The sequence below is a fragment of the Ambystoma mexicanum genome, chromosome 4p (genome assembly GCF_040938575.1).
Source record: "Ambystoma mexicanum isolate Mex_15411 chromosome 4p, UKY_AmexF1_1, whole genome shotgun sequence".
In the NCBI taxonomy this organism is placed as follows: domain Eukaryota; kingdom Metazoa; phylum Chordata; class Amphibia; order Caudata; family Ambystomatidae; genus Ambystoma; species Ambystoma mexicanum.
In genome coordinates, this window is record NC_090927.1 from 177,965,993 (window position 1) to 177,988,276 (window position 22,284).

General features: G+C 45.5%; 1 protein-coding gene across 1 annotated transcript in view; it reads right to left on the reverse strand.

Moving 5' to 3' along the window:
* EPHX2 (epoxide hydrolase 2) overlaps positions 1-22,284 on the reverse strand; it is a 1,142,911-nt gene that overhangs the window by 794,604 nt on the left and 326,023 nt on the right. Inside the window, exon 8 of the mRNA XM_069605642.1 lies at positions 3,156-3,234. Within this exon, the coding sequence (XP_069461743.1) occupies positions 3,156-3,234 (79 nt within the window). The remainder of the gene's footprint in view (positions 1-3,155; positions 3,235-22,284) is intronic.

Sequence of the window (22,284 nt, forward strand, 5' to 3'; positions counted from 1 at the left end):
GGATCAGGTAGCACCTGCTTTCCCCAGGCCACCTGGGAGGAGACTTTAGGCAGGAATGCTGTGAGGACGCTGCAGGATTCATCAATCAGCAAAGGAACGAAGAGCCTCTGACAAGTCTGAAATGCAGCTGTCAGTGGTGTACTTAGTGGTGGAGGAGGCTGTGGCCACCAATCTGTTCTGTGATTTCACTTGGAAATCTTGGGTTGAATAAAGGTTGGAGGTTGAACAGATCTTTATTGTTATTGATGTATTGAGAAGGGAGTGTGACAAATTCTAACATGTCATCACTTCCCCCCAAGAGGGCGCCCCTTTTCATGTGGCCATGGAAGTGAGGCTGCTACCCAATAGTCGCCCTGGGGGTGGTACTCGGCAGGAGGATCTCATGGGGAGAGACTCCCCTCTAGGGACAAGGACGAGCATCCAAGGGAGACACGGTATAATAATCCTCACCCGCCACTCTAAACACCTCCCCACCTTATAAATCCCAGTCCTATACCAATCCAACCTAGTTACTTATTTAGGACCAGAGAACTGACTTCTACTGAGACAAAGAAGAACATGACTACCTAAGGGAAAGTAAAAGTAGAAGTACTGGATCTAGGAGGAGGCAGAGAGGAATAAATATTGAAGGATCATAGAGACTGACAATGACAAAGGACTTCACATATATTGCCAACCATTGGCAACCAGGCGATACAAAAATAAATACAGGCCTCTTTGAAGAGAGCCAGCCAATCAGCAGAAAAGACAATCCAGCCTGGAAAGTTCAAAGAGAGGACCAAAAAGCCGCTGCAAGCAACCTTCTCCCCTAGCCTGCAGGCTTGAGAGGGGAACCATTGTCCCAGTAGCGTGAAGCCAATTCAAGGCAGAGCTGGAGGCTGGAAGGCGGCGGATCGAACTGAAGCGGGGGGACCAGGACCAACGACAGCAAAGCTGCGTAGGATCACCCAGAGAAGAAAAGCACAGCATGAACCAGGACCTGCTGCCCCATAGAGATGCAGTGAAGAGCTCCTGGGAAACAGGTAACGGGAGAGAAGAGAAGTCCGGATGGGGACCAAGTGTGAGAGCCACAGTGAAGAGTGAAAAAGAGTGCAACAGGAATCCTCTTCCTCGACACACTGGTTGGTCCCAGACCGCTATTGAGAACAAGAGTGAGAGAGTGGATCGGAAGTCGCCTTCCACAACTCAGTGGTTTGTCACAAACCACACCCAAAGGAAAGAGTGAAAGAGAGCACATTGGAAGTTGTTTCCTTTGTGGCAGTACCTGGCAGGAGAGTGAACCCGGTCTGACAAAAACAAGTCAAAGAGAAGTCTAGGACCCACACCCACAAGAGAAGGTTGAGAACCCATAATTCCATTACAGTACAACAGGAGAAGGAAGAGAGACCAGGGTCGAGGAACCCTACCATAATTGGGTCTTTTCTTGCTGAGAAAGGCCAGTGGAAGGGATTCATTCCCCCTGGTGCTGTGAACTGCCCAAATTTGATTTGGTCTAATTGGTTTTTAATAATGCGGGGGAGACCCTCCACCTCCACTTCCTCTACCTTCACCTATAACTTTACTCCACCCCACATTTATATATTATTAAAAATGTACAAACATATCCAACAAATTCAACCAAATAAATTCTGTCATTACTCATTAGGTATTTTTAGGGATACATGCCCCTGTTGTTGTAAACTGTCTGGTATAGCCTGGGAAAGGCCAGGGGAGGAGAGCCATTCCCACCGGTGTATTGAACTGTAATGTAGAGCCTGATTAAGGCCAAGGGAAGGGAGTCATATCCACTGGTGTTGTGAACTGTAAAGTAGAGCTTGAGAAAGGCCAGGGGAAGGGAGCCATTCCTTCTGGTTTTGTGAACTATGAAAGCAAAACTAACAAGGGCCAGGAGAAGGGAGTCATTCTCCTGGCAAACCAACCTGCAAAGAGGATCAAACCAGGAATCCAGGGGAAAGGAGTCAATCCCCTGGGATATAAAGTTTTGAACTTTGCGACACAGAGTATTGGAGGATCTACAACCTTTTTGTTTGTTTTGTAAAGTGCTGGAATCATGGGAAAGGAGCCTTTCACCCTGCTGAATAACTTTCAGCCAGAACTGTACCACCTAGTCCAGGAGAAGGGAGTCATTTTCCTGGAACAGTTTAGTTTAGTTACAAGTGTAAGGGACAGAGATTTTGACACAGTACGGTGGACTCTTTAAGTTAACAAGACATCCAAACAGACTCATTAGTACTTTAGCTGAGGCAAGGAAACCCCTCTTTGAGTTGGGGAAAGTTAGGTTTTCTCTTTACTTTCATTTCAATTAAACGTCTGCAGAAACCACTATACAACCTGTGTGTCAGTCTACTCCTTCTGCATCCTTACAGGAGTTGTTTTTGCATCATTTAATATTCTGGACATGGTCCTTAGGAAGGGAATCATTCAGGATGTCATGAGATCTGGAGCAAGAGTGTCAATACAATAGTTCAAGAACGTCCAGAGCACCCATGTAGAAGACTTCCAGTGCCTGCACTTATTTTAGGGTCAATTGTAATAAAGCCTCAATCCTTTCACAAGAAAATCCCTCAGCAATATCTACTGCATTTGTCTAATGCACTGGAATGGTATCAGTAAGTCCTCAGTTCTAGTAGAAAATCTGATGTCTTGATATCATCAACAACAATAAAGAAGGATTTTCTTCAAAAGAATACCTTTACTTATTTTTGTGTTTTTGTAAGACACACTTCTTGTGAGGAGGTCACAAAGTGCTTGTAGAGGTGACTCCAAGGTGCATTAGAAAGGGGTCAGTTGTATTCCTGGATGAACAGCCAGCTCTACAATGTTCTTTCCAAAACTGACAGAGGTAGTAAAGTCATACAAATTTGGGGAAGACAGATCCATGATGAAAGGTCTCTGATTAAACAAGTTCTGCCTCCCATAGAGATGACGCTGAAAGGGGGATGATCCAACAGAGTCCTGTTGGAAATCCAAAGGAGTGTAAATTGTGAGGGGAGGTCCTGTTGGACATTTAATCTGCTGCACTGCCCTGCAGTTCTCTGGCTTTAAAACATTTCTCATAGTACAAAATGTGCATGAGTGTGAACTCTAATGTCATTGAAAAATGTATTGTGAGAGAGTAACTTTTCAATGAAGCTTCAACAAACATTTGCACTTACCCAGTGGAGCACTGGAATCACCATAGCCCTTCATATCCAGTGCAATGACTCTAAAACCTGCATCTGCCAGGGCAGGAATCTAATGAAGAAAAGAGGACAATCAATATATTGTAACCGGTTTCTTTTTTAAACCTCACTCTCCAGTTGTTGTCATCCTCATTAAGCTATATCATGTTGTTTTCTATGCCACAAAGCTGCCCTTCTGGAGCATCTATGCCAATAGTTGTTAAGAAGGATTTCTGAACTTGGACCTGGAGGGGCAGAGGTTCAGAAGGCCAACCTAGTTTCTTGGAACAGGGTAACCTCTGGACAAGCCAGACCAATCAGGGTAGCTATGACAGGCGGTCAAGACTAAGTCTCAGGATGGGTGAGGGTGACTGAAAGACCTCAATGAGCATACAAAGCAAGGACACTTACAAATTACTCCAGGCAAGTGTTATATTAAAAATATAGACACATTTATTACAAGGCCTTTGTAACATCGACATAGCAAGCAAAGAATCACAGTAACACTAAGTAAACCAATACATCACACTCAATACAATATATATAAAAGACCAATGGAGTCTAAGGGGTTAAACGCACAAAATATGTTGCCAACCTAGAGGGGAAGAAAACAGGCAGTGCAGGTAATCTTTAGACCCAGTTCCAAATCAATAATACACCTAACTAAGAGGCAGTCAAAGCCCTATGAAGAGAGGAGCCTTGTGCTCAATAGTACATGCACGCGCTTGTGCCAATGGGCAGGATAGGGTCTCTTCAAGGGTCTCTAGCAACTCAGAAAGGTGGATGAGGTGATAAAGAACAAGTCCCCACTATTCAAGCAGGACCTCCACTTGAGGGCAGAGGCAGTTTGAGAGTGCGGGAGGGAGTCGCTATTTCACAATAGCTGTGGAAAGCAAAGGGGCCCTCGGGGGCCACTCGTCCGTAAAAATGGGCTCCTGCGCTAGCGGCCACCGGTTGGGGTAAGAACTACTCACCGGTCCCCAACGCAGGCAGACCCAAACTTCGCCAGTACAGTCCACTTCGCTGGCAGGTTCGAATCTGTAGTTTCCACGATACAGCGATGATTCCCAAACGGGACAGTGGCGATTTCTCCGCTCCGGGAGGAGGAATCAGCCAGGTTCACTGCAGCAGGCTTCAGGGGCAAGAGGGTCACCAATGCAGTGAACTTGCACACGTTGTTGCCCCAGCAGGGCAACACGTTAACTGCTTTTACTCCGGTCCGGGCGCACTCGTCTCACTTCAGACCTGGGAACGCCAAGTGTATGAAATTTGGTGTGAGAGTGCCGTGGACACAGAGCTAGCAGTATACCAAGTTTCGAGGGCCTCCTCGAAACGGCGGTGGTGACAGAGCAAAGGTCCTGCGTAAGCTGGTCAGCCCACTGGTTGGCCCAGGGACACTTCCGAAGAGGCTTACTTGCAGGGTTTGGTGAAGGTGCCGAGAATAGTTGGTCCCACTATTCCAATGTGTTGAAGCACCTTCGCAGACCTTCTAGGACGACCAGATGCAGAGGGGTCCCACGGGACGGCAGCGGGCTCAGGGTGCCAAACCTTCCAGCGGGTCACCAGCGGTTCCTCGACTCGGCTTCTTGTTGCAGGATGCTTAGCTCCTATCCTTTGTTCGGTGTGAACTCAGGAGATCGACATGGTAGTGGTGTTTTCAGCCTCCTCTTATCCAAAGTGGAAGATCTGCTCGCAAACACACACTCCATACGGGGACCAATCATTGACCACAGTGGTCCCAGGCATTCAGGACACTCCAGATTCTCTGGCACCCAGGATGTGTATTGGGATCAGACATCCCAGCCCACATTCTGGAGGCACACACACAAGGCATGCAGAAGCCCGCGAAAGCATTGGAATTTGCGGGAAAGTGCATGACCAAATAAGGACTGACCCGGGTCGACTCGACCTGAAGAGGCAAGATGGCCAAAGAACCTTGTGGCATGGCCATTTTGGGGCAAGGCCATCTATTTGTGCCAAACGCGGTTATCGTGGCAAGAAAGGGTTAAAAATAATGCGAAATGATAGCTTCAACCAGTCCTGTCCATGACACATCTGCACAGTTCATAAAAAGTCCAGCGAGAGTTTCTAGGCCCTTTGTAAATGACTAGAGACCCAAGTGTGCTGTATGGTAACATATATTGCACACTTGTTACATGTTGCACAAAAGCTGCAACATGAGGAAAGGACTAAGGGAAACATAGTCTCCCAGTACTGACTGTCTTAAGGGCATGTCAGTTTCCCCATAAAAAGTGAGCGAAAGCCCAGAGGAGTGCAGCTGAGGGCTGTGCTTCTCTGGCAAAGTCAGTCAATGGTGTTTAAACAGCAGCAAAAAGTTTGGGGGTTGACACATGGAGGGAAAATTGCATACAATTATGAAATCTTTCCTAACAATAGTCACGGAGCACTAATGTGGCAGATCACCCTCACAAAGATGGCACCCAGGATAACACATGCTACAGCATATTGTTGTCCCCTATCATGAAGATGACTCCACTGAACATGCCTCACAAGAAACACGGGGGAAGAGACTGATTAAAAATCCTGTTAAAATGTGTCTCCCACTTTTTAAAGTGATTAGTCAAATATTGTTAATTAATATTATGCCAAGATCACCAAAAAGTGCTGAACGGAAATCTTTCACTTGATCTTAAATACTGGGAATCCCTCTGGGGAGATTACTTCCCAGAAAGCAAAGGGGCCGGATCTGGGCATATCACTTCTCAGTTAGGGAGACTCACTATAAACAACAAAAATGATTTATGGGAAGCTCTGCATACTGGTACTGACAAAGGTGGACTAATAAAACGATGCAATGGAAAGAGCCCCAGTGGAGCACCAACTGCCCTGCAGGATTACAAGGATGAGTAGTGGCTAAACCGCCTACTCAGTCCTCACACTACTACAAACCAACAGTGATCCCAACCATAAAGGTTAAAAAGGCACAGCTAATAGATACACCTCCTTTGCCTTTCGCAGCAATGTAGTCAGTCTATAGTATAAAGAGGGGTATGCACGTGAAAGCAATAGAAACGCAAACAGCAAAGAATAACAGTCCAACATAAAGGAATGTCTAATCAAGGTTCAATAAAAAATGTTTAAAAAAAAAAAATATATATATATGAAAATCCATTGAAACCAAGATCACACACTCCACAGCATATATATATATATGTGTATATATATATATATGGGATACATTACTCACCGTAATTGTATTTCCAGTGCTTGTATCTGCGTAGATTCACATGCTGTGCATAGGCCGACATCTAGTGGAAGCTGCGGAGTATTACAGTTTGTTTGTCGAAACGACACACCAATATGCAATAATTGGAATATTAAATAAAATTAAAAAAATCTCTGTGGAAAGAACACAGAATGTGCAATGTGCAGATGATCTAAGCACTCTGGGTAAAGTAGCAGGGGTGAAAGACAATAAATCACGGACAATGTTAACAAAAAAGGATTGTTGCAAAAGGTGCAAATGGGTGGCTTAGCAATCACTTAGGCCCCAAAGGTGGACCAAGAAGTCTAGGGCCTCTGAACAGTATCTTTATCCATTCTTGGCAGTTCAATAGCATCAACCACCCAAGATCCACTTCGTCTTCCCTACTCATGCTGTCATATTCCTTGCCCTCATGCAGTGTAGTTTCCTTTCCCTTCGTTCTAGTCTCTCCCTTCTTTTCCTCCCATCTCCCTCCTTTCTCTCCCTCTCAATCTCTTCTGTCCCTTCAATGTTATTTTGACTTATGCCTGCCTCTTCCTCCTACCTTCTCAGCTCGGGAGGATAGCTCAGGGGCAACGTGCTCGTCTTGGAAGCAAGAAGACGCGGAGCAACACAGGTTTGATCCCCGGGTCCACGCTTAGAAACCTCTGTGTATTAAGCACGTTATAAATGACCAATTACAATTTACAATCTTCTCTCCTCTATTCTCCGCTCCCACTACTCTCTACTTCTTTCTACTCCCCACCCCACAACTGCTACTCTCCACTACTCTTCACTCCCAGTACTCTCCACCACTCCTTCTCCCACTGACACTTATTTATTCTCCCTGTCACCTTTCTCAATCAATCTAACTCATTCCCCCTACGTCCTTACTCACGTTACAAGCACTCTCACACCCAAGTACCACTTTCTCTCAACAACCAATACCTCACCTTAAACACTTTCTCTGATAATTTCCCCACACAGTCAACTTGTTAAATCTGTTAATATCTGTTATCTGTTATGTCTATAACCAAGGTACACAACAGTGACACTAACCTCATCAGCAGATCGCCCTTGACGACAGGAAAATTCCCCTTGGCACCTTAACTCCCTCTGCCTGTTATTGGACAGGTAGCTGATAGAGGCAAACTTCCCAAGGAAACCCTCTGGGGAAGAAAACCCTGGTCGGGAGTGGAGAGCGTTGGTAATAAACCCCTGGTCTGGAATTGAGAATGTTGGGACTGTTGTCCTCTTTCTTCAGATAACTTCAACCTTGGATCCCAGTGGGCTTACTGTGTGCTTTGTCTAATAGAAAGAAAGCACAGATCGGAAGTATAAATTAGATGAAAGGTAGATGTATGGAAAGCGATAAGAAATGGAAATGGCACCTGTAAATAGTGTAACAAGCTCCCCAATCTGAGGAAATTATTCTGGCTTAGATGCCAGGACGTTTTGGTCAAAGAAGAGGATAGTTCCCTGGAATCCAAAGAAAGAGTCAGAAAAGATCCTAAATTAACATCTAAGCCCTCCCTCTTTATCCTACTTAGTGCGGGAGATCCACAGCCTTGACTAGAAGTTTCCATGCCGGAGTCGTTGAGTGAGAGAGCAGGGATTTCGTTAGCTGGGTGCGGACTCTGAAAGGAGACACAGAGTTAGAGTTTGCGGTAAGCAGGAAAGGGATTCCCCTTCTGATAAGAATGAACACCCAGACTCACATCTGACGCCATGCACTGAGACGTGGAACTGAGAAGGTGGCGGCTTCGTAGAACAGTAGCAGCGAGACGCGTGGAAGGCTGGATTCTAAAGGTAAGAACAGATTGGTGAAAGTGGGAAGTAAAGTAGGATAAAAATGCACAATACCCTGGACCACGAATTTACGGAGCGTTTTCTAAGGGAGTAGCGAAGCAGGGGCAATCAGGAACTGTCAGCATAAGAAGGGTCACATGACCCAAGGTGGGCGGGACACCCGGTGGAGCAGGAGAGGAATCAGGAAGCAAAGAATGACGGCGCAAGCCGGCAGCCATGTTGGAAACCCCAGTTGCGGCAACAAAACGAACACGGCCGCGGCGCCACCAAGACCATCGGCCGTAGAGAGATGTAACACAACTCCACTTCCCTTCCACCACCTCGTCTCTAGGTGCTCCCCCTCCTCATGCAAACTACCCACACTTTCCCATTTGGCTAGTCCCATCCCTTTTCCCCTTCCATTGATCCCAAGACTCGCCTGGTTCCCCGGGCCAATCTCTGACTTGTTCTCCACAATAGGCCATGTTATAGAGGTCACAATCCATACATTTCCTTTTCAGCCAACCCATTTTAAATTACAGGTCTGTTGGTGTACTGTAATTGCAGCTCGGTGCAAAGACTGTCCCCCTTTTCAGTCACGGGGTGCTGCACTGCATGCCCTTATTGCCGGTCTGTAGTGGGTAACACTCTGCCAGCTCTCTGTGCACCCCTTTCTCTCTCACTAGTGAGTAGCATGCTGCTCACTTGGCCTCATAGATTTCTGGTTGCTGTGGTCCTATGAGAGAAGAGAGAACACTGTCCAGTATTTGGCAAAGAAGGTATGGCAGAACCAAAAGTGGTACTTTGCAACTAGGAACTTAAGGGGTGTAGAAAAGCGACTGGGGCCCTACAAACTCCCTCACTCCACCTCTGCGGCAGGACTTGCTCCAGAAAACACCCTGATATGCATCCTATCCCAGGTTGAAAGGGGTCCCTATACCCCTTTGGCAGCATCAGGTCCCTGACCCGATCACGCATCTTCAATCTTTCTTCCAACTGCCAGTCTTCCCTGAGACAGCTGGCTACCTGGGGGTACTGGGAAAGAAAATCTATATTAAACTGTTGTGTGCCTGCCCTATGCCCTTCTGAGAAGGCGTATGGGTGGAGGGCCAAGATCGATTGTAAAATTTGAGGGTTGGTGTATTTGTTCTTACCATCCAGACTAAAGTGGCATGGTCAGTAATGAGTTTGAATCGAAGACCAGTCAAGTAGAAACGTAGGCTGTGTAAAGCCCACTTTACGGCCATACATGCTAATTCTAACACAGGATAGTTCTCTTCCCTAGGCAAGAGCTTGCGATTTACGGTATGAATGTCTCATCCCGCTCCCTGACCCGAAAGAAGACTTCCCCTAAATCCACCGAAGAGTCATACATTTGGAGGAGGAATTTTCGTGAGAACTGGGGCATGGCCAACACCGGTGCTGACAAAGTTGGGTCTTTACGTTTTTCGAAAAACAGTTGTTGCCTCTTAATCCCCTTCTACAAGGTGGGGATGGACCTTGGTAATTTAGCCATCAATGGTGATGCCAGATCTGAGAAGTTAGGGATGAACCATCTATACTGCCCCACCAGCCCCAAAAAATCTTAGATGTCCTTTATGGTTTGGGGCCATGGCAAAACCTTAACAGCTTCCACCTTGCTGTGGTGAGGCATCATTTTGAAGAAATTGCCGTGAGATTACAAGAAGAACACTCATTGTAGGACCTTTCAATAACTCCCAGGTACACATTTTTTCAGTTCTTCTCCGATTATCCTCTTCCTGGCCTCGGATAGACAATAGGATTTCAATTTAATCACCTTTACATGTGGTGTTTGGATCTTGTGTACCAGCCCCAACACTCTTCTTGGGGTTGGGGAGAATAAATCCAGATATCTCTGAAGCAACTTTATGAGTTCTTTATGGTCAGAGGACTTGAGTCACCAGGGGAGCCTCTCTGGTTTTATTTTCATATAAGGCCAACAACTGCGGAGTGGTGTTTTCTCTCCAGGCTTTTAACTTGTTGACATAATATAGCTAGGATAGTTTCAATCTATCAGCTTATGGGATTTTGTAAGTGAGGTGGGACATGAGCTCTGTAATGACGTATGGCCCATGCCATCTTGCCAATATCTTGTTTTGGGTGGTGGTAAGCAGCAACATTACTTTGTCTCCTACTTGAAATGTCCATAGTTTGTCTTCTTTACTCTAGGCTGTTTCCTGGTGAGCCAGATGAGTTCTTACCAGGTTCCGTACCTTTTCCATGTGTTCCCAGGTGTTTTGTACCATAGGATAATCACTGGTCCGTCGACTCTCATGCCCTTCCCACTCTTCCCTCATAATATCGAGGTTATGCCAGGGATTCCAACCATACACAAACTGGAAATGAGAAGATCCAGTGGTAGGTTGTGGGGTCTTTCTTACAGCAAGCAGGGCACATGGGTGTTACACCCAGATTTCAGCGTCCTACTCTCTGGCATCGTTGGCGGTTACAGCCGCGGATCCGATTTCATACCACCAACAGGGAGCCTCCAGCTCAGAGGAGCGGTCTAGTGGTTCGTGAAAAGGACGAGAGTGAGACTCCTCCTTCTACTCCGGAAGTACGATATGAACGAGAGTTGCCAGGAGTACTACGCGTTGCTAGGATTCATCACAGCTCCGCTCCGTGAGTTACTGAAACTGCGATACATGCCTCTCATTGAGTCAGATTTGGGGAAGCCTTTCTTCACTTTACTTTGCTTACATTTCCTACAGGACTTTCCTCTATATTCCCCTATTCAGTCCGACCCAGCCGCTCCACCCGGCTCAGTCTTACGGACGAAATACTCAGTGGTCTTCTTACCCTTTGGTCGATCCCGTCTCGACACTAGCCCCGAACTCCCAAGACTCAACACACGATCTCTGCATCCTGGCCTACCCAACAGGTAGGGATCTAAACATTCAGGCTTTGTCCCCCTTCACTTCTCTTCTCACAAAATCTTATGCAAACATTTCCCTTCTGTTTTTTCTTTAACCATTAGTAGACCGGACCGCATCACCAGCCATCAGAGACTCTCCATAACATTCCTTGGGATTCTCCCACAGGTACATCTCACTCATTCAACCTTGAGTAACCATAAGGCGAAGGGTGTTATAACTACTTAATTCTACCTATCCTATTCCCACAGAAGAGTCTCACCTAAGCCAATTCATCGCGACTCCATCTGGTTAAACTTTCTACTCCAGCCGTGAGGGAACTACACGAACCACCTACAGGACTACATCCACACGGGGTTTTTGTCCCTCTAGGAGGGTTTCCCGGAGAACCCCTTTTTTGATACCTGTGTTGGAAGGTTCAGGAAGGGGTCTCCAGTAAACTTTCACTCCTTCAGGATGGACCGAAGACAAGGTAGGACTTTTCCATTGTTGCTTGCAAAGTGCTTCTGAATTGTATCGGCAGTCATTACAATGGGATTAAATCGTTCCAGTTCTTCGCATCCTTGGAGAACAGCTTTTTCAGGATGTGCTTCAGTGCTTGGTGAAACCTCTCCACCAGTCCATTAATCTGACAAAAGTACACTGATGTTCTGATGGTCTTGATCTTCATTAGGTATTTCATGTCCTCCATTAGCTTGGACATGGAACTGCTGCTCTGGTCATGAGTATTTCCGTAGAGAAGTCAACTCTGGTGAACAACGGAAAGAGTCGAGTATGGCTTTAGTGTTGTTTCTTCTTAAAAGAAATGCCTCCGGATATCTATTTGTGTATTCTAGGATTACAAGGATGTACTTGCTTCCTTCCCTGGAAGATACCGAAGGGCCTCACAATGTCCATGCCAGTTCGAAAGAATGGGATCTCAATGGGATGCAATGGGTGGTGGGGCTCCAGTGATATCTTCTGACAGATTGGGTAGTGTGGCGTTAAGGAAGTAGGAGACTGATCAAGTGATGCTATTTCTAACAAACATTTATATTTACCAGCAAGAAAATACCTATATTTCCCTATATGAGGTGGTTTCCTTACCTAACATAACTATAACTGGGGCCGTCAGGATGTCAGTCAAATCCACTTAAACAGTCCTGGTCAAAACCTTTCTACTTTCCCTATCGCTACAACGAAAACAAACAAATCCAAGGTTCAGCACCATCCAAGCCCACAATGACTCCCTTCCCATGTTCCTCAAGAAACAGTTCACCAAAGTTCCAGCAGGGCTAAGAGAATGCCTCCCTTCTCCTAGCATATTCCTTGTCGTTGAAATCAAAGTCAACTTAAAGTTCAAAAGGTTACCTAACGCAAATATATGTTGGTCCCAAACTGGGACAAAGAAGAAGAAGAAGATAGCTGATCGTATACTCTAGTATTCAAGGTAAACCCTAAAAGTTCCCAACTATTCTTCCTGCCCCTTTAAAAGGTCAGGCTACCAGTAAAGAGGTGGTGCCATTTTCCACCTGACCGCACGTGCACTGGTGGGTATTTCTTCGACAGAGACAGGGTTCACTACGACAATTCACAGGTTGGGATGATGGCTCCTTATTTGTTTCTTTCTCTCCTATGAGTGGCTGAATTCTGTGGCCTCTTTACTCTCTACCTCAAGTCCTCTTGGGATGTCATTGTGTTTGGATAAAGAAGGAGAGCATAGTTGGGTGGCACCCCGCAGGGTTTCGCTACCCTTTTTGGTCTCCTCAAAGTCTAAGATGATAACCCCTCTTTTGACTTAAAGTAGAGGGGTGACTGGATTCTTTCCGTGCCAATTTTTTACTGTGGACAGGTGGGTGGATGTACACTCTTCTATGCCGTATTTTGTTCAGATGCGTGGTACTCTTGTGTCTTGCCTTCATGCCTTCAAAGTTCGGGTCCCTGGTTGATCCCACCCGGACATAGTCATTCTTTTCCCTTTCCCTGTATGCGGCATGGGATGCTCCACCGGGTGAGTTGGGGAATCGAACCATTGGATAACAACTTTATTCGAGGGAGCATAGGTTCTGTCAGAACCTTCAATATCAGTCTTGCAGGCCCACTCCGATTGCCTTGCAGTTCTTCTGCATTGGGACCGGATTTTCATGCTTGGGTGTTACTTGCGGGGCCGTCAGGCGGAGTACCAGACCTCTCATCTCCCGACTCTCCACTCTCTCGCTGGCCACCAATCTGAGGTTTTACAGTTTGTAAGATTCTGGTTGTTGTAGTATTGGATCTTGTTTGCAGGTTCGTGATTGAAAGGCTGTCAGGTGACCGCCTCTCCTGATTCAACCAACTCTCTCTTCTGAGCTACTCTCCCGCTGACTCACTTCTCTTCTCCTTCTCTGTGTCGGTCGCCATCTGTGATATGATATGTTATTTATAACACGCTTAATACCCAGAGGTTTCTAAGCGTGGACACGGGGATCGAACCAGTGTTGGTGTCGTCTTGCTTCCAAGGCGAACATGTTGTCGCTGAGCTATCCTCTGGACCGTCTTCCTCAATTCTTAGCAGAGGGTTTTCAAGTCGAGCCTGTCGCCTCTTGCGGGCTTGTACTCTGTACCGCCGTCGACCTTAAAAACAAATTGTTCACTTTCGATTTTGGCCTTCTTTCGACTCCATACTTCACAACGTGTCTCTAGTGCTGCAGGTACTTCAACCTCCTTTGCGGTATCTTCCGCCAACTTCTTTGTCTTGGAGGTTTATATAATAAGCCCCGCCCTAGTGTAGAGTCTCGTACATGGTTTGCAATTGTTAGTGTATGTTCTTTAGGGGTTAGCCACCTTTTCTGATTCATCTTGTTCCGAATGTTACCTGAGTCAGAGTTATTGGGGGAAATCAAAGATGTATGTGTTTTAACATAAAGGCAAATAATTGGATGACTTAGAGAAGGACATAGCTGTTGGATGTTGGTTGGCAAAGGGGCCATGTCCTATCCTTGCATTACTCTTCTGGGAGGTGAGTTCCTCCCCATGGGATCCTCTCGCGTTGCACCGCACCCAGGGCGATTCTTGGTTAGCAGCAAACTGCCCTGGCCCCATGGAAAGGTCCGTCCCCTCTTGAAGTAGTGACGCCATCTGAAGGATCGTCACAGTAGATAGCGTGGAACGTTTTGATCTGAGCATACACTCCAGGCGAATAGAGCCAGCTGAATACCGTTCTATGTGTTTTTTGTTCTATCATTGCATTCCAGAACTGCCTAGAGACTTAACTGGTAATAATTGGTGCCTTGCTTCTCCGGGTTGACATCCACTCGATATAGAAGTACCTTTCTCTCAGTGAAATGAAGGGCTCTTCAGGGTTTGACTGTCTTCTTCGGACACCAAGTTCTTCTGATCCTGTTTCAGAAGTGGGTTAATTCTCTGGGCCTCTTCAAATTCCACCAATGCAGAGGTTGGGAGTGGATGGGAGATGGTATGGGATTCTCTCTTCTGGGACTCTGTCATTTAGTCAAGCCCAGCTTCGGCCCTCTCAGTGTCTTCGAGATCTTCCACTCAATTTCTGTAATTAATATTTTCTAACACACCAGTTGGACTTTGGCTGGTTAAAAAGAACGACCGTTATCTCATCTTGGTAGTACCCATCAATGGCCCCAGCACCCACATCCAGGGAATGTTGACAGGCCAATCATGACTTGGGGGAAATCAGTCCATTTTTCCCTTCTCGTACCTCTGCTCATAGACTTGTTTTGACAAGTGCCTTGGGTTGAACTAAAACCTCCTCATCTCAATATAGTACACATCCTGCAACCCTTGAAGTTGTTGTTGTTGTGTGACTCTGGAAAACAGGTACCAGGTACAATAGTTTGCAACATGAGGATTACATTTGAGCTCACAAACAAGCACATACAGGGCTGGCTCATGTCAAAGAAGGGGCAGAAGAGACTGCAGTGGCAATGTTCATTGAAACACACATCTCACAATTCTTTTAATATGAAAACTCAGCTATTGCTGCCCACATAAATGGTTCCTTTCTCAACTGCTCTTACGGTAGGCCTTTGCGACAGCCATTGCCGCCCTTGATGTTCGGCCTCCCACTCACCTTTGGCCTCCCTCTCACCTTATCGAACAAGGTTAAAAACCTCTGTGTTATCTGGGATCCCGAGATGAATCAAGCCAACCAGGTTAATGAATACATCAGGTGCTCCTTACTTTGCATTCGCTGCTTCAACGTGTTCTCCCTTACCTTTCATACTCTGATCATGCATCAGTAGTTGGAGCATTGGTCAAATCAAGACATGACTATGGTAATGCCCTCTGCTTGAGACTTCTGAAATACTCAGACTGCTCAAACTCCAGCTGTTCCACTTGTCTTCAAACTGCCAACCGACTCCCCAATCACCCTGAGCAGACATAGCCTACATTTGCTGCCTATGCACCTCCAAATCTCCTTCAAGATTTAGTGTTTGGTATTTAAATGTGTTCACAGGCTGGTCCCTCTACAGTGTTCATAAGATTCAACCATATCAACCTGCACAGTCCCATCATTCTTCTGATGCACACCTAGTAAGCATTCCCAAGAGCCGCTGTACTACCAGAGGTGGCAGATGCTTCTCAGTGATAGGCCCAAGGCTTTGGAATATTCTCCCTCTCTCCTGCCGATCCTTGAATTCACTGGATATCTTCCAGAAATATCTGAAAATGTTCCTTTTTTCTTAATTCAACCTTACAGCACTGATACATAGCACAGAACACTGACAGGCACTTCTTTAAGCATTGTTTCTGAGCATGTCCCACCTGCGCCCAGATGTAGTTAATCCTGCCCGGTAAGCGTGGTATGCGCATTATAAATATCTTCCCAAATGAAAAATTCCCAAACTAAATAGGTTTTGCTTCTTACCCTTCCCTCTGCTCCCACTAAGTCAAATTACGGAAGCAAACACCAACATAGTAGAAGTCAAGTTATACAAGGCCCAATTATATTACATTACTCTACACACGAGGGCGATAGCCAGGAATCACTTTAGTGTGTGCTATATTGTCACCTATTGCTAACAGAAGACAATCTGTTTTTTGGATGCAAGGTCATTTTGCCATGGAAATTGGATTTTTATTTATGTGTTTGCAAATTGTGTTCAAATGTATGTATTTTACTGTTGCAGGAGTACATTGTGGAAGCTGTAAGTTTCATCAGCTTGGATTAGATTACGTTGTTTTTGCAGTTTTCCTCATTTGATGCAATGTAGTGAGGCAGCCTTCAGTTGATAACTGATGCCATAGTGTTTCTTACTTAGGTCTGCATTCTTTGTTTTTCCAAATTAGAGGCTGTCTTGTGCAATTGGCTTGTTAGTGTTTCTTTATTTCTTCGTTTTCTGGGTGCAACTTTAGTCATATTCTCTGTGGTAGTCTCAAAATACTGAGCGTCTGGTACAAATTAATTTGAATTAAACTGGGCTGGAGGACAGTGGTTGCAACCAATGGCATTCTTGTTGAAAGAATCTGTCAGCTTGGACTGGAACTAGCATCTGTAGATCAGTGCCTGTGTGCCTGCATTATAGATGACATTCTACGTCATATGGTTCTGAAAGGCAATTGAAGTTTCTTTCGACATGAGTGCACGTTTGTAGGTTCTTGCAAGAGGAGCAAACCTAGACTTTGCACAGTATTACAAATACAGGAAACCATGCAGCAAATAATGGGGTCATGATTTCCTTGCCTACCAGCACAAAGGCCCCCATAGGCTTCAAAGAGCATGTCTCCTTCTTCATATTCTTTAAAAAGAAAAAAATTCAGATATCCTCCTAGACACCCAGATTAGGCACAGTTCTTTCAGACTCCAAGGTGGCCTTAGAGAAAAAAGAAGGAAGGAGAATCTCTTGATTCATATGGAAATCAGAGAGAGCATTTAGATGAAAGGCATGCAAGTGGAGGGAGCCTAAACTCTACCGATCCTGCAAGCTAAGAAAAGCTAAGCATAAGAAAAAACGTTCAGGTTAGTTTAACAACACTGGTAGTCATAGGTTTCAATGCAAATGACAAAGCCTCACAAAATATGTCCTCACAACAGAATATTATAACGTTAAAATGTTTTTATTTCCAGTGTCTGCTAAATAAGATCAGTTAAGATCTACCTGGATCCAAACCTTTCCAGAGAAGACAAGTACTTATAAAATAAGCCTAATAAGCAACCCAGGAAACATTTAATAGGATGTTTTAACTAACTAATAAGAAGCATGCCAGCGAGAAGCCAGGCGAGGAAACCAAGAGTCAGAGGATGGGGGCCTAGACACCTGGAGACAACTGGTGGCTGAACTGTCTATACCGGAGCAAGCAAGTCCCGAAGTAATCAGCCCTTGATGTGGAGAGTCACCGAGGACTAGGCCCAATGGGGCAAAATGTAGACCGGTGCAGTGTGACATAGGCTGGGGGTGGGGGGAGAGGGGAGTTAAGGAAGGGGGGGCGTGATGGAGGAGGATACAAAAAAAGAAATATACAACTGTACGTGTAAATGTATGGTGAACAATGGTTGTAAGATATACGGTTGCATGTTGTAAAACAATACACATTTTTTTTTAAAGCATGCTAAACAATATATGCCTAAAGACCATTACGTCGACAAAATGCAAAATACATTCATTAAGACAAAGGGAAAAGCCCTATGAGAAAATATGAAAGGAAAAAAGGGAAAAGCCCTATGAGAAAATATGAAAGGAAAACAAGCACAGGAAAAAAAATTGAAAATACAGGAGCAGGACAGACAAAGTAAAGAGGTAAGCAAATGACAAAGACGAGGTGCAGTGTGCAAGTTATTAGGCAACTCCTCCAATGTTTCCAGCCTTTTCCTATACCAGTATTTACCAGCTTTAGAAAGTAAATCTGCATTCCATTTGTATGCATTTCACCTTTGCAGTAGATTCTCGTGTCCCCATGAACACATATGATCCAATCATTTCCCCCGATTCATGTCCTTGAAGGTCAACTACATGTGGTTTACTACAAAAATCCACCATGGTGATATTTTAACAATTATACACCTTATACTGTAAGGCCTACTGGTCTCCCAGTGTTGAGGTGAAACCAAAACTCAAGATGATAACATCAACTTGCCCGAGGCACACTGGCAAACAGCATGATTTTATTATCGTGGTTAAATTGACTTCCTGTTTTCCTGGTTGTGTCTGCAGTTTGAATCAGAGCAACCAGTTGTCTTTTGGGAATATTCACGGACAGCCTGATCTTCTAGGTTCAAGCTGATGAACCCCATGTGAACCTGCCTATATATGTATAAGAAGATACTCTAGGAACTTCTATAGTACATCATTTTTAGCATATTTGAGGCATCTCTGGTGGCTAGTGATTTTCTTGCCAAATACTTTAGGTGACAAAACATCTGCCTAGGTATTTCCAGAAGACGCAGCTTGATGTTCCTAAATCACAGTTGGGAGGTCTCTTTGGGACTCATGTTTGTCAAAATCGTAATTTGGCAGCTGGGAGCTGTTATGTGTTGACATGCACATAGACAGCAAAAGTGCAGGGCAAAAGGCAGCGTACACACATGTATGCCGCCTTTTGCCCTGCACTTTTGAACTCTTCCGTGCAAAGTGAGTAAACATGCCAGGCAGCATTAACTTTTCATTGTGAGCGCCGCTTGCCATGCTTGCATGGCAAGCGGCGCTCACAATTACAATTAAACCCTGTCCGAAATGCTAGCATGTTGGGCAGGGTTTAATTGCAATTGTAAACACTGCCTGGGTTTGCCTGCTTTATGCTGGTGCATAAAGCCGGCGGGCCCCTTGGGGGTTATCCCCCATTTGCGCCGGCTTGAAAATCCATGCCGGCGCAAATGCTGGAGCATCTTTATGGCAGATATAAAGTATGGTGGCGGAAACGCAAGTTGTGTTCCGCTCCTCCCCTCTGCCATACAAATGAATGAAAATGCAGGGTAACATAAGAAACATGCGTAAAGGTGTTTCTTGTGTTACGTCCCCGATGAACATGAGCCCCTTTCTCTTCACCTAACCTTTCTAGAATGTCCTTTTGATCTCAGGATAGGTGGTCTCTTTGGTGGTGTTGGCAATATGATCTTGTAATTCTCTGGATTAAAAAGGGAAGAAAAATATCAATTAATTCCCTTTTCTGTCCAAATTGCACTCCTGCTAGTCTGTCAAATTTGGAAATGAACACAGCGGGGTCCACGTATATTCTGTACTTTTGAAAAATGAAGGGAGGCACCTTTGGATGCATGCAAAACGAGGCACAAGCTGCCCTCAACTAAGGTGGTGGTGAGTTGTGTAACAATTTAGACCAAAAACTCTATTTCCCTTGGGTCCTCAAGATATATTTGATCAATTTCTGGCCGTCTTCTAAGGTCTGGATTAATACCTTAATGGCATATGTGTTTCTGGGGAGAGGACGGAGGAGAGGGGGAGAGAGAGAAAGTTCTTTGATGGGTAAGAATGGGTGGGCAATTAAAGGCTGTCACAATAACAGCACTCAGCAATAGAATGAATTTGATCTCCTGGTGGATGTGGTTTTCCCACAGTCTCATCATCACTTTCCTATCAATTCGAGACTGCAATGCTGAAATAGAGGACACCTCAATAGTGCAGGGTTTGTGTTTAAGGTCCCGCAGAAGTCCTAAGGGGGGGTTTGATAACATTAGTTGTTTGTTGGGTTAGACTTTGTGTCAGGTCCGTCAACATATAGTATGCCATGTACTATGCCTTAGTTAGGCATAGTGCATGGCACGACCTATGACCATGACCGCCACATCCAAATTGATATTACACATGTGTCAGCTCCTGTGAGTCAGTCCTGCTGTGGAAGGGAATGTGTATTGGGCTCAGATGGACCAATACTGCCAAATGGCAGAACGGAAACCCCAATGACCCAGCCTCTCTTTGATCCCTTTTGTGAGGGCCAGTAACAACCTCGCAGAGACAGCCGCACAGCAGGCAGCTGTCCTGGGCCCAGGTATCAAATGAGAATACACATTCAGGAGTAGTAGCCTCACAGAAGGGTGCTGCATGTCGAAAGGCTTTTGTCATCAGAAGGTGGGAATGGGGTGGGAGTATGATAGGTGAAAGGGCTCTGGTCGCTGGAAGACACCTGCCACCATCCTGTTACTCACTGTCTCCCTTTTCATTTCCTAGCCCCCCACTTCCTCTGAAGCAAAGCGCTTTGGGTGTGGCATCAACAAGGCAATGTCCACCACGGCCCAAAGCCGTACAAGAAAGAAGGAAGGCCTGTCCCCTAACCCCTCCCAGGGCACATCAGGGGTGACCAGTGCTGTGGACCAGGACCGACCACTCTGCAACAGATACCTAAGCTAGGGGATCAGACCGAATGGAAGCATCCTGTCCTCCAGTCCTCTGCGGAGGCCTCACAACAATCAGAGGGCTAGACCAGCTGAAGCTCCCTGTTCAACCGCACCATTGCATCTTGAACAAGAGGGAAGGCGCTGGCGCAAGTGTCTACGTTCCTCCAACCAACCAAACTATTGCTTGCATCTAAACCAGCACGACACTGCATTGTGTCCTAGTGAAGCACATCACCTGCTAGGCTGAGGCAACTGCTCAATACCGGGACCCGAACCGAATCACCAGAGAGTCACACGTCAACTCTAAATGGGGGTTACAACCACAGCTCAGCCCTGCTAGCCCGAGAACTACGTCTCATCGATCGCACATCGACACACCCGAGATCACCACCTCAATGACCGTCACCCTCCGACTCGAACTGCTGGAGCATCACTCATCAACACTTCCCAGTGGCTAAAACCGACTTGGTATGGCCAACGGCGAAGTGTTCCTGGGACCTCCCCGAACTGTATCGTTGAAGAGCTGCTGTTCTACCGCACAGGGCACCCGCATTTGCTCCTATTCAACACTGCTTGCTGCCAGGTTCTCCACGATCCTACATGGCTGAACTGAGCCTGATCAGAATGCATCAACATTCAATCCTGTGTCTGATGAGTCAGCCTACCAAGAACTGAATCCTGTTACTGTTGACTTTGAACTGGTCACAATTGCCCCTGTTTTCAGCAAGATACCTTACCTACCACCCCTCGAACTATGCTCAGAGTGCTACTTTCTCCAGGCTGTTGCTTATTCTCTGTCCCTTACTTTGGGGTGAGTTTTTGTGCAGTAATGTCTTTTCTTTCTACACACAGAAGGTGTGTTTAATTAGTGTTTATATTTTTACAGAACCTTGATTGGACATTCCCTTTATTTTGGACTGTGATACTATGTTGTTTGGGTCTCTACTGCTTCATCGTCACACACCCTTCTTGAGAGTATAGCCTTCCCTCTGCCCACTTTACCACAAAAGGCAAAGGTGGTATATCTCTTAACTGTCCCTGTTTTACATGTATGATTGCATTGTGTTTTGGTTTGTAGAGGAGTGAGGGCTGAGTGGGCCAATTTACCCCTGCTCATCCTTGTACGACTGCAGCGCAGAATCCAATTTGTCACATCCACCAGATAGTGTTCTCACGGCTTCTTCACACTCCTCCAAATCTCTTGACTACCCACACTGCTCTCGTTCAACCACAATTTTCTTTCTAGTCAACAGGACCACAGACAGGATCACACTCCCATGGCAAGGGCAGAAAAACTGCGGCATCAGAGCAGTTTGTCATTATCTGCAGCCTACTTCATAACAGTAAACTATCCACATTCCATTCACATACACACAAACACCCACATGAACACACACATCCACACAAACCTATGTGGCTTCACACTGCATAATAACACAATACATTCTATCAAAGTAAGTAAAAATTAATTCAATCAAAAGAAAAACATGTTCTTCCAAGCAATCAAGGCTATACAATGGACAAATGTTAACAATTCCTGCCTTATTGATTCTAAGGTACAAATATGACCGATATTGTAATAAATGATAACATTTGCAAAATCAAAAACATAAGGAAGGCTCCAATGCTGTGGAATTCTGATGGTAGGCCTCAAATGCATCCATTGCATTGCTTTGGAGATTCTGCAGGGTTAGAAATCGCTGGGATCTATTTGGCTTCTGCTACTCCCCTAGAAGGGCCTGGTTAGCGGGAAACCAACAGCTACTAGGAGCTACCTTTGGCAATCCCCAGGACTAATGGTGCCTTACAAACATGCATATGCGACCTTACTTTTAAGTGTTTGAGAATGTTAACAAAGAAGAATTAGGACACGTCTTGGACACATTTAAATATAATGGATCATACATAATAGCCAAAAATTTAAACTGTGCATCTCATGTGGAAGTTAGATTTACGGTA